Source organism: Mixophyes fleayi, chromosome 1, assembly GCF_038048845.1.
Source record: "Mixophyes fleayi isolate aMixFle1 chromosome 1, aMixFle1.hap1, whole genome shotgun sequence".
NCBI lineage: Eukaryota > Metazoa > Chordata > Amphibia > Anura > Limnodynastidae > Mixophyes > Mixophyes fleayi.
The window spans coordinates 356468671-356481502 of NC_134402.1; the positions used below are offsets into that span (position 1 = coordinate 356468671).

The window sequence follows — 12832 nt, forward strand, 5'->3', positions numbered from 1 at the left end:
AAAAGGTTAGGATTTATTTTCTTTTTAAAGGCTATAAACTATAGACACATCACACCCTCTTTCACCTGTTTAGTTAGCTGCATTTAGACTACAAGTAGTGATTACTGTATTTCTCCTCCAGTTTCCATGTACTTTGTAGTAGGTGTAAATGAGCTGAATGTGCCACACATAAAGATTGTAACTTCCTAGAGGGCAGATGTTATAGTGAAACAGGTGCACATGGAGCAGCTAAAAGCTATGTGTTTCCAGCCAGAAAAATACATAGCTGCTAATCTGTCTTGTAGGTAAGCCTTATTCTCTGAGGAAATACGCTTCCTTTTCACCGGGAAAAGAATTTCCTCCTTCACCAATATGGGAGTGACTCACAGCCTCAGAGCAATAAAAATGTATTTTATCATTTGCTCCAATGATATACTGAACCTAAACCCTGACACTACCACCATTGTCAGTGACCACTAGTCTTGCTGCGTTAATGGATTATGAAATAATAAAATAGTTCAACCATTTGGAGACTGTAGAAACACAGTGGGTCTGATTCATCTTCGGGCGTAAGTCCCGCTGTATACCGTATTTTGTATGAAATTGCTCTGTGTATGCTCAGAAACTGACTTTACACCAGTGAATGCAAGAGCATGCAATTAAAGTTCAAACGCAAATGACTTTCCGACTGCCTACGATATGAGGAGCGTAATGGAGGAGGGAAGGGATGTATGCACGTTGGCAATCTACAGTGAGGGCGTGCCAAGGTCAAGCGCATGCACATTCGTCAGATTCAAGCTCTGGGCTTCTCTGAGGTACAAGTTTGTAGCCGTACCACTTGCACCAGCTACAGGGCAGGTGTAAGTGCTAGTTCATAGTGATGACGAACATGTATGCATGCCATGCATGTCTTAATTGCAAACGTTTTGCAAAAATGCATTTTATGTACAGAAGGAATTAAGAACATCCTGATATGTATTTCATGTAAAATTAACTATATATATTTTTTTATTATTATTAAGCTTGGTCACTATTTACAAATGTGCTTTATTTATTTTTTTCTTCATGCGTTCTGATAAAACTTTATATTGCACATATGCATTGTGCATATTCTGCAGTGTGTTGTGTGACTGGCTATACGGTACTTGCCGTATGCAGAGTGTACAGTCATGGCCAAAAGTTTTGAGAATGACACAAATATTATTTTTCACAAAGAATGTCATGGAAAGTGATCAGATCAATTGCAATTAATTTCAAAGTCGCTCTTTGCCATGACCATTAACTTTATCCCCAAAACAACATTTTCACTATATTTCAACCCTGCAACAAAAGGACCAGCTGACATCAGGTCAGTGATTCTCTCGTTAACACAGATGAGTGTTGACGAGGACAAGGCTGGAGAACACTCTTTAAAAGAAGCTTTAAAAGAAGGGTGGTGCTTGAAATCATTGTTCTTCCTCTGTTAAGCATGGTTATCTGCAAGGAAACACATGCACTCATCATTGCTTTGCACAAAAAGGGCTTCACAGGCAAGGATATTGCTGCAAATAAGATTTCACCTAATTCAACCATTTATCGGATCATTAAGAACTTCAAGGAGAGAGGTTCAATCATTGTGAAGGAGGCTTCAGGTCGCCCAAGAATGTCCAGCAAGCGCCAGGACCGTCTCTTAAAGTTGATTCAGCTGCGGAATTGGGGCATCACTAGTGCAGAGCTTGCTCAGGAATGGCAGCAGGCAGGTGTGAATGCATCTGCACACACAGTGAGGTGAAGACTTTTAGAGGATGGCCTGGTGTCAAGAAGACTAGCAAAGAAGCCACTTCTCTCCAGGAAAAACATGAGATATAGACTGATATTCTGCAAAAAGTACAGGGATCGGACTGCTGAGGACTAGGGTAAAGTCATTTTCTCTGATGAATCCCCTTTCAGATTGTTTGGGGCATCTGGAAAAACGCTTGTTTGGAGAAGAAAAGGTGAGCGCTTCCTTAAGTACTGTGTCATGCCAACAGTAAAGCATCCTGAGACCATTCATGTGCGGGTTGCAATTTTGCCTAAGAACACAGCCATGAATAAAGAATGGTACCAAATCACCCTCCAAGAGCAACTTCTCCTAACCATTCATGAACAGTTTTGTGATGAACAATGCCTTTTCCAGCATGATGGAGCACCTTTCCATAAGGCAAAAGTGATAACTAAGTGGCTCGGGGATCAAAACATCAAATTTTTGGGTCCATGGCCAGGAAACTCCTCAGACCTTAATCCCATTGAGAAATTGTGGCCAATCCTCAAGAGGTGGGTGGACAAACAAAAACCCACAAGTTCTGACAAACTCCAAGCATTGATTAGGCAAGAATTGGCGGCCATCAGTCAGTATGTGGACCAGAAGTTGATTGACAGCATGCCAAGGCGAATTTCAGAGGTCTTCAAAAAGAAGGGTCAATACTGCAAATATCGACTCTTTGCATAAACTTAATGTAATTGTCAATAAAAGCCTTTGCCACTTATGAAATGCTTGTAATTTTAGTTCAGTACACCATAGCAACATCTGACAAAAAGGTCTGAAAACACTGAAGCAGCAAACTTTGTGAGAACCAATATTTTGTCATTCTCAAAACTTTTGGCAATGACTGTACTTATACCCATATTTAAATTGAAGCGTTTCTTGAGATCCTCTTGTACTTGAATACGGGCGAATGTGCATGCAGTTTTCATCCAATTTAAAAAAAACACAAATTGCGTTCACTTTGCGTTCCTTGATGAATCAGGCCCAGTATCTCCTACAATTGTTAGTGGCACATAAGTGATCCCAAAGGGTAAAGGCTAATGGCAAATGTCATTATTGCCCTACCTGACTTTTTTTTTTTTTTTTTAAACATACAAATGATGTTTTCTCTGCAATACAGCCTTGTTTATTGAATTTGGACTTGCTGTTGTTGTTTGTTACAGGTAAATCCATACATAGAGGATTGTATTGCTAAAAAAGATCCCCTGATTAAGATCTTAAGACTGGTCTGCCTCCAGTCTGTTTGCAACACCGGACTCAAACAAAAGGTCCTGGACTTCTACAAGAAAGAGATTCTACAGGTGATTGAGATCTGTTTGTTGTGTGCAATGTTGTCCAGTGCAGCACTTCAATTAAAATGTGTGTTTTTTTTATTTTTATAAGGCTATAATGTTTGCTAAGTAGCTCTGCAAATTTATTTAATTGAACTTTGTATCACTATTTCACTAGAAAATAAGAATTCTTATTATTGCTGTGCAACTCCAATATTTATTTTCTTATGAGGAGCTGATTTGTACCTAAGTGGCTATACTGCTTTTTGTGGGAATATCTTTCTTGTCTAAGTCTACAGAGGCTATTTTTATATAGTGGTGTGTTTTTGGTGTGTACTTTGAACTGTAATTGCAGCGATAACAGGACTGGAACCAAACTGTGCGGTTCCTCGGCCCAACATTGCACCTTCTGGCTGTTATAGACAGGGATGCGCACAGATGAATATGTTGGTCATTTTTATCATGTTGCATTATGGTGCAGCAAAACCTGACATTAAGTGAGTGTTAATAGAGTACAGTACCTGTTTTTATCTTGCAGATATTTACTATGTGTAGAGAGCTTTGTCAACACTCCATATATAGCAGTGGAAACAGTGACAATAGGTGATACAACCACTTTAACTGAAGACCAGACTCCTGTTCATAAAAGTATCAACTATCTCACTATACATGTACCATGTTTAAATACTATTAACGATAGAAGAACATTTTTGGCCTCGAACAAAAGAGGAAGGGGACAGTGAAAGGTAAAGAAGCAAATTTTGCCAAAAATAAAGCCTTAAAAAACCTAAGGATCTTAACTTGAGAAACTTCTCATTTCAGTCTCCTGGACAAAACCATGTTACCATGCAAGGGGTGCAAATTAGTATTCTGTTTTGCACATGAATACTGCCTGTTTTTTCATGTATCAACTTTAAATTTCAGTGTACAAATAAGCTATCAAGTATTTGTGTGCTACATGAAAAAACAGGCAGTATTTAACTTATGTGCAAAACAGAATACTAATTTGCACCCTTTGCATTGTAACATGGTTTTGTCCAGGAGACTGAAATGAGAAGTTTCTCAAGTTAAGATCCTTAATGAATCGGGCCCTAGGTTTTCAAGTGGTAAAGAGCTTACTCAACACAGCATTGAGACATGATAGAATATTACTAAGATGATAGATACACTTTAAGTTTCTACCATTTATAGGAGTATTGACAAAATCCCAATAACTTTTAAATTACCTTTTACATGCCTTAAGTATTGTCACTAAGTTTGTTGGTATATAGAGATACAGCACACTGACAAACGTAATGACAATGCTTAAGGCATGTATTCATTTAAAGGTTATTGAGCTTTTGTCAATACTTCCATAAATGGCAGATACTTAAAGTTGTTTCTATAAGATAAGCAGGTTTAAAAAGGCAGCAACCTGATGAGGTGTAAATATGATTATGCAGTTTGTTGTGATGTGTTACTGTAACTACATGCTCTCTGATCTAGTATAACACATTTGTTGCTTTGTAGACCTATGGCTATGAGCACATATTGACGCTGCATAATCTGGAAAAGGCTGGACTTTTAAAATCCCAGACAGTTAGCAGGAATAATTACCCGACAATCAGGAAAACCCTGCGCCTTTGGATGGATGATGTCAATGAGCAGGTGAGCTGGATGAAAAGATGCTGGACTTCTAGAACAAATTACTCTGAACCTTCACTGACTTGGATCTATGATTCAAATTCGTCACATTCAAACTCTATAGCCAGGCCTGTTGGCTTTGGGGTTTTTTTCTTTCAGGTTTTTCAAAATAATTCCGCTACTAGGATCACCATTTCACTAGAGAATGTGAAAACGTTCTATTTTCTCTCATCCATGTCTGTTATTACAATATAAAGAGAAATAAGATAACCATACCATATTTTATAGGTCTATAACTTTATTCCTGAGCATTTGTATAACAGCAGTAAGACCTACTACTTTCTGTTTAGTGTTAGTGACCAACACTAAACAGTTTTTGGGGGGAGGGGGAAAGGGTTTCTTCTCTCTGTTCTGGTTTTAGACAGCTGAATAAAGAAGAGACTGTTACTCACATAGTGACCACTGATCACTAAAGAGGGAGAGACAGTGCACACAGGCACTTTACAGAGAGAGATGTTGGAGCAGGGATGGGTAAAGTAGGTTTTGTTCTACTTTTCTCTTCCGTGCTTTGTCTTCTGCCTCTGTAAAGCACCTATATGCACTCTCTATCCATCTCTCCAAAGGGATTAGTGATATGCAGGTATCCCTCTCTTCTCCATCCTTCTGCAAAACAGATCTTTTTTTATATATTCCCAATTCTATGTGTGATTGTTTTGCTGGCTCTCCTAGAGCGCACCGCTGCTTCTTCTGGTTTGTCAGTGGTTTAAGCCAAGTAGTGAAAATCCATTAATATACTTTTTTCAAGCCCAGTACTTTGGGTGTGTGATGCGCTGGTGGGGCCTGGATGTGTAGATCTAGAACTGCATACACGTGGCCCACTATAAAGGAAGAGGCTACAGGATAGACAAGTTCTAAATGCAATCTACTAGATGGATTATTTAGCAAATAATTAGACATAAGACAAGCGGTTTTATTCTCTGTAGTAGACCCTTTGAGTAATTATTTTTTTAAAGTCATTAAAGTAGAAGTTGTTGTTTTTATTGGGAAGGGGTATGTTTTGGTTTTGTGAAGTCTCTAAAATCAGTAATTAGATTTTATAGGTCCTATTTTCCTAGAACAAGTTTGTGTATAACCTTTTGTTGTGTGCTACGCAAAAAAACAAGAATACCATCTTTTAGAATGACTAATTAACTTGCAGTATTTAATGATTTAATAGAATACAAATCAGAACTTTTTTCTTCTATCTAGAATCCTAATGACATCTCCTATGTGTACAGTGGTTATGCTCCTCTCAGTGTCCGCCTAGCACAGGTGCTGGTGCGTCCAGGTTGGAGGAGCATCGAGGAGGTTCTCAAACTGCTTCCCGGGCCGCAGTTTGAAGAGCGACAGTCCCTACCTGCTGGTCTTATGAAGAAACGTAAGTGATTCTTAATATCTCAATTGGTCAAAGAGACACTATTTAATCATAGTTTAAAATTATAACTGCTTACTTAGCAAAGGTGTTTTTATCTCAATGACCAGACCCATTTGAGCATCATTTTCCACCCAAGATAATTGTATATTGCTTTTTAGGAAGACAAATAGGCATTCATTGAAACAAATGTGATTTCAATACTCTATAGAGAAAAACAAACATTAGATGTAGAGGACATTTACTCAGTGTTACTTGCACATAATTTTGTAATTCCATTATTTGGAAATCACTTATGTGTACAGTATACAATATTTAAAACACTTAAAAGGATAAAAACAATGATAGTGATAGTGTTGCTAGAAGGAAGAGACTGCAGTCTCATACTCCAGTAGTCACTGGTCCTGTCTTTTTTCCAGAGAAATAAGATGATGTAGGCTAGCCAATCAGAAGAGTGTACTGGACCAAACGTCTCCCCAGCCTGGCTGCACAAATCGTGTCCTATATGCTACAGGTTTTCTTTTTACAGTTGAGGTGGGGAAGCTTTGGCTGAGCATTGTATTTGTCACTCTTGCTGCCTATGATCAAGATGTACGTGCGTTGGTCCTCAAGGACAGGACCCACAAACTGCATCTCTCCTTTGGTGCTTCTGGGGGAAAAAGTACCTTAATAGCCATCCGGGTTGTAAACGGTCATCCCTTTTCAGGTATACACACCTGCAGGAAGTATGTGTGTGTGAGATATATCCTAGTGATATATGTGTTTTATTTGCAATGAAGTCATATGTACTTTAACAAATATGATTTTTTTATTTTTTTTTTATATTCCAGGCCAGCAAGGAGAGAACAAGGTAATGTTAGTTTTTTTCCTTGGTGGAGTGACCTTTGCAGAGATTGCTGCACTCCGTTTCCTTTCTCAATTGGAGGACGGGGGAACAGAATACATTATTGCCACTACCAAACTGATCAGCGGCACAACATGGATTAAATCTCTGATGGAAAAGCTTGAGGCACCACCGTTCTAGAGTTGGAAATCCTCTTAAACCAGGAAATTCAAGACATTCATTTTCAAAAGAGGTTTTCAAGACATCAACAACTGAAATAGTTTATACATACTATTGCCTGTGCTGTTATGAGCATTCTAGGGGTAAACACAGTAGATTGCTGTAATCTGTTGCTCTACATGCTGCTCACAAGGTCCTGTAAAAGACTAAAAGGCCTAGAATTTATATTCTTCTAACAATGGCATTTTAATTGCAAGTAGATGGTGACATTCCAACTTCTGTATGTTTATTTTGAGAAAAAGAGAACCCAGAAATTGATGTTTATCTATGTTGGCAGGAAGCCTCTTACTCCCCAAGGAATTTGAAAATTGTCAAGTGCCTGTTTCATCACAAAATTGTTTTGCGAGCACATGAAAGTGATTTGGAATCCATAAAAAACAGTTCTGTGCCCCCTGTGTATTTCAGTAAAGCTAGATGGACATAAAGAAGTATGTGTTCAATGATTAGTGGGGACTGTGAAATTGTTCAAATACTGCAACATGCCAAGTGTATTGGGACCCTCTGCCTCTTATCTTCATTGGTTCTTTTAGAACACATCGATTACAGAAAGAAAGGCTACAGCTTTCTGTATATTCAATTTGTTTCTCTGTTAATAAACAAGTGAAATACTTGTGATTTAGAGACCCAGTTATACTTTTGAGAGTGCCTGATGATATATACCAAGTAATCAGTTGTTCTTTTCTCATACTGCAAGTTATGGATTAACGTCGCTGGATCTCATTGTTTTAAAATATGTACAGTTATCTGTGGTTGTGTTGGGTATTAGTTTTTTTGGAGGAAATATGAGCAGTGTGCTAATGGATCCCGACGTGGATTTGAGGAGCTGTTTTGAGAAGACAGCAGAGTAAAGGAAATAAGGCCACATTCTGCTAATTGTATTCCAGACATTGACTTCTTGTATGTACATCGCGGTTCCTCAACAAGCAGAGTCTCTTCTAATGCAATTAAACCTAAAACAGGTTTATGGTAACATCTCTGTATCAGGAAAAAAAAAAGTTTTTTCCCGATGTGTTATCCATAACTATTTTTCCAACGACTGATAACAAAATAAAAAAAAGTCCCGGTCACCATGTCAGTTCATGTATACACTTTGTACACGTTTTACAAGATTTACCCTCAGATTTGTGCATAAAATCTGTCATAACCATGATAGTGAGTGCATACACACTGCAGAATTGGGACATCGCTTCATCGCTGAATGAGCTTTTTAGTTCAGTTTAAAAATCAAATGATACGATATGCTTTGGAACAATAATCGCTCATTGTTGCGGTATACACACTAATGCAATATCGGGCCGAACAGTTGTTTATCTGGTGATTGGCCCGAAAATCGGCTGAAAACAATGTAGTGTGTACCCAGCATAAGTCCTCTGGTGTCCTTTTTATTACTTCATAATTCCTTGTGTATAATGCAGTTAGTAGGGAACCTTTGTGTGTCTGTTTGGGAGATCTTATGTTATCTGATTCCTCCAGACCTCACAATAAGAGAGCTGAGATACAGAGGATGCTGCAGGGGGTACATTTATCAAGCTGCGGGTTTAAAAAAGTGGAGATGTTGCCTATGGCAACCATTCAGATTCTAGTTATCATTTATTTAGTACATTCTACCAAATGATAGCTAGAATCTGAATGGTTGCTATAGGCAACATCTCCACTTTTTCAAACCCGCAGCTTGATAAATTTACCCCCAGGAGTGAGGAGTCTACACTGTTAGCATGCCTTGCTGTCAGATTTCACTATGCTAGCTTTCTCCATCTCTTACAGGTATTTTTTTTTGTTTGCATACAAAAAACACATGTGAATGGAAGCCGTTTACAAACTGGATAAAATATTGATAAACACCAGACACCATTGTGACCCCAGAACAGAGCATTGACCTCACAGCTAACATTTAGCTTTGTGCTATGACATCTGAAAGAAGCCAACCTGGGAAAGAGAATAGTGCCATGGTTCCCAAAGTGTGCACCGTGGCGCTGTCACCGGGGTCCCGTGGCCAGGAAGCGAAGAAAAAAAAAAGAACTTACCAATCCGGCAGCGCCTGGGACTCAGTATCTCCTCGCTTCTCACTGAATGTCAGGCGTGACGTCGTCATGCCCGACATTCAGTGACAAGCGGCAGTAGAGGATGTTGGGTCCCAGGCACCGCCGAATTGGTAAGAAAACGGAAGAAAAGACAGAAGAAATAGAAGAGAGAAGATCAAGTATGGGAAGTAAAGAAACGGAGGGGAATGGTGAAAGGAAACGGCAATGGAGGGGCAAAAGAATGAAGGAGGGGGCAGAGCGTGTGGAGATGAAGGAGGGGGCAGAGCGTGTGGAGATGAAGGAGGGGGCAGAGCGTGTGGAGATGAAGGAGGGCACAGAGCGTGTGGAGATGAAGGAGGGCACAGAGTGAGTTAGCTGTAAATTATTCTTTGACAGAAATATAAAAATATTCTTTTCCCTTGGATTTATGTGTATTATTTTTGCATACAACTAAATAAGTAATTCTGTCCTGACCTAAATACTTTAAATTACGTTTTTTTGACTACTTATAAAATGTGACTGCTCTGTAATTATTTTGGAGGGGTGCCTTGAAAAAATTATGGAGACTCTAAGGGTGCCGCAAACTGCTAAAGTTTGGTAACCACTGGCATAGTGCACAAAGAGCGAACTGGGCACCTCTATTGACCCCATTTTAGCATTATTTTTTGTTAACTAGATAGAACACAAGTAAAGCCATAAAATGACCTGGTAATTTGTAATAATTTTCCCATGTAAAACTACACTATTTGTATCTTGATAAATAAGTATTCTTGTAAATTAAGCAATTTGCTGTATAAGATCAGAAATGGGAACAGGCTGTGTCATAGTAGCACTTCATGTATTTATAATCTCTTAATTATTTTTATAAATGGTGCTTAATTAAATATTCATTAGGGGCCCTTGTATAGTTTAAGAAATGGTACATGACAAAGTGTGCAACCTAGAGTCTCACAACTTTTTATATGGTGACCAAATCCTTTTGGAAATTCTAAAATGCTTCTAACTTACATTAGAGGTTATATTAACTTGGATCCAGAGATGGACACAACCTGAGATCTACCAGGTAAGTAGATGTGAAACCATTGTAGTGTACGAGTATACTTGACCACTTAAGTTTACTTAGCAGTACAGTCTCCGCATTAAAAGCCTTTGCTAAATCTACAGATAATGCATCAGTCAACTGTCCATGATCCATACCACCTTGGGTTTCATTGCAGATTGTAGTAGAGTTACTACTGTGGAATAGATTTGGGCTGAAAGATTGAAATGAACTGAGGAAATATGTAGTCTAATACAAGTTGGTGAGCTAGGAATGGACACATTGACCAGGTGACATAATTGAGTTTAGAAAGTAGGAAATAGGGTTAAGAACTACAGATTCTCTAAGGCACAGAAACAGCCCACATTTGTTGCTTAGTTTGAGTAGTTCATAGGCAATCTTCTATTCTCATACTGAGTATGTTCTGGACAGGGTGCTCTCAGTCCTTCCATCTGAATTAAGGTAACTTAACATCCCACAGCTTATTCATTAAATGCATTAGCAATAGTAGTGTTATTAGTCGGTATCAAATCATTCTTTATTATGCAACTACAAACCTGGTCAACCGGTGCCTCTCCAGATGCTGTAAAACTACAATCCTCAGCATGCTTTGCCATCTGATAGCTGGCAGGGCATGCTGGGACTTGTAGTTTTAAAACACCTGGAGAGTTACAGGTTGTCCAGGCCTGTACTAGTAGGTAGCTGAAAGCTAGATGGCTCAAAAAAGTTATTAATGACCTTCCAGAATTTTGCAGGATGTGCAGTGTTTTAATAAAAATGGTCATTGTAGTAGTAGTAGTAGTCTAGTCAGAAGGTACTTAAATTTCTATGCAAACACTAGGATTTAGGGCACCAATATTTAGTGATTGTGTCTACAGGCTCCAGAATGTTGGTCCTGCATTCATCATTATCCAATTCAAATGCCTTTTAACCTGAGAGATAGTCAAGTCCATAAATATTGGGACATCGACACAATTCTCATATTTTGGGCTCTATGCACCACTGCAGTGTATTTGAAATGAAACTAACAAGATGTGCTTTAACTGCAGACTTTCAGCGTTAATTTGAGGGTATCTACATCCAAATCAGGTGAACAGTGTAGGAATTACAACTGTTTATATATGTGTCTCCCACTTTTTAAGGGACCAAAAGTAATGGGACAATCGACTCAAAAGCTATTTCATGGACGTGTGGGCTATTCCCTCGTTATTTCATCATCAATTAAGCAGGTAAAAGGTCTGGAGTTGATTCTAGGTGTGACATTAGCATTTGGAATCTGTTGCTGTCGACTGTCAATATGAGATCCAAAGAGCTGTCACTATCAGTGAAGCAAGCCATCATTCGGCTGAAAAATCAAAACAAACCCGTCAGAGGGATAGCAAAAACATTAGGTGAGTTTCTGTGCACTTTGGTTCTGTTGCAAAAGTTGGTTATGTCAAAAGATTGGGATCCAGCTTTTATGGGCTTTTCCTCTGTGTGTTTATCACCACTTTTTAGACACTGGTCTTTGGAATTGAATGTTGCAATTAATTGCCAGCATAGCATCAACGAGTGACCACTTGTATTACGCGTTTCTCCACATCTGTGGTTTCATCAGTCTGTTTTTACTGTGTTTTATTGGTTCTTAAATTTGTTTATTAAGAAAAAAGGTGTGAATTGTTATCATTTGTTGGCATCCCTTATGGTATGTTGATTGATTGTGCTTCTTAAATTTGGAAAAACAATTGTTTTTATGTATTAATGGGTTGTCACACAAACAACCCTCTAAAGAGCAGAAAATAATCAAGTAATTGGTCCTTTATTAATTATTGGGTATAATTTGTTTAACTCTTAATAAAAAGTACAGATTAAGAGTTGGAGTTGGTCAGCGCCTATTAACGATCCGTTTAGGTGGAGAGCAATATATGGAATTACACGACTTGTCCCTATGAGCTACTATCCAACCTACTTCAAATGACCACATTATGGACCAATATTTCCACAGGTTCAGCACCACTACATCAAACTAATGTACACAGTTTAATATTATGCAGACCCCCTTTGTTCCTTCTCTATATTTGAAAATTCAAGCTCGACCTCCATTTCCAAATAATTCTTCTAATACCTGCAACATAGACGTTTTTACAATTCTGTCCAGAAGACCAAATTTGGGTTGCACTACTCATCACCTGTGTAGGTGTTCTGCAGAATCTCTTCTAAATGTTTATTTTCCACCTTGTATTAACTAATGTTGAAATACATCCTTAATTGGAGGAGGACATAGGGAAGACTGTAGACCTTGAGGAGTGGATCTCAATCAGAAACAAACTTTTGAAAAGGTTCAATATGCTTTCAGATTAGGGAGAACACTTTTATAATGTATAATATCATTGGTATTTCCTACCAAAAAGACTCCACACAAACTTCGCTTTTCCCCCGTGTTGGAGATCCTGTGGCACTCTAAACTGACTCATCTGTGAAAAGAGGTATAACCCCTTATAGAAGTTATAACCAAAATCCAAATGCCCGATTCAGTCTCTAACTCCCAGTTGCCATTGAATATCTTAGATACTCCAAGGAATACTCTTAGCCTAATCAAACATATTTTGAGTGCAACAAAATTTCAAACTGCATTATGCTGGAAAAATCCAGACCTACCATCC

At 38.5% G+C, this 12832-nt stretch overlaps 1 protein-coding gene across 1 annotated transcript in view; it reads left to right on the forward strand.

Moving 5' to 3' along the window:
• Nucleotides 1-7745, forward strand: part of VPS33A (VPS33A core subunit of CORVET and HOPS complexes) — a 31115-nt gene extending 23370 nt beyond the window's left edge. The window contains exons 10-13 of the mRNA XM_075177931.1: nucleotides 2926-3063; nucleotides 4543-4680; nucleotides 5905-6073; nucleotides 6898-7745. Of these exons, the coding sequence (XP_075034032.1) occupies nucleotides 2926-3063; nucleotides 4543-4680; nucleotides 5905-6073; nucleotides 6898-7091 (639 nt within the window). The 3' untranslated portion in view covers nucleotides 7092-7745. The remainder of the gene's footprint in view (nucleotides 1-2925; nucleotides 3064-4542; nucleotides 4681-5904; nucleotides 6074-6897) is intronic.
• Nucleotides 7746-12832: the final 5087 nt, after the last annotated feature.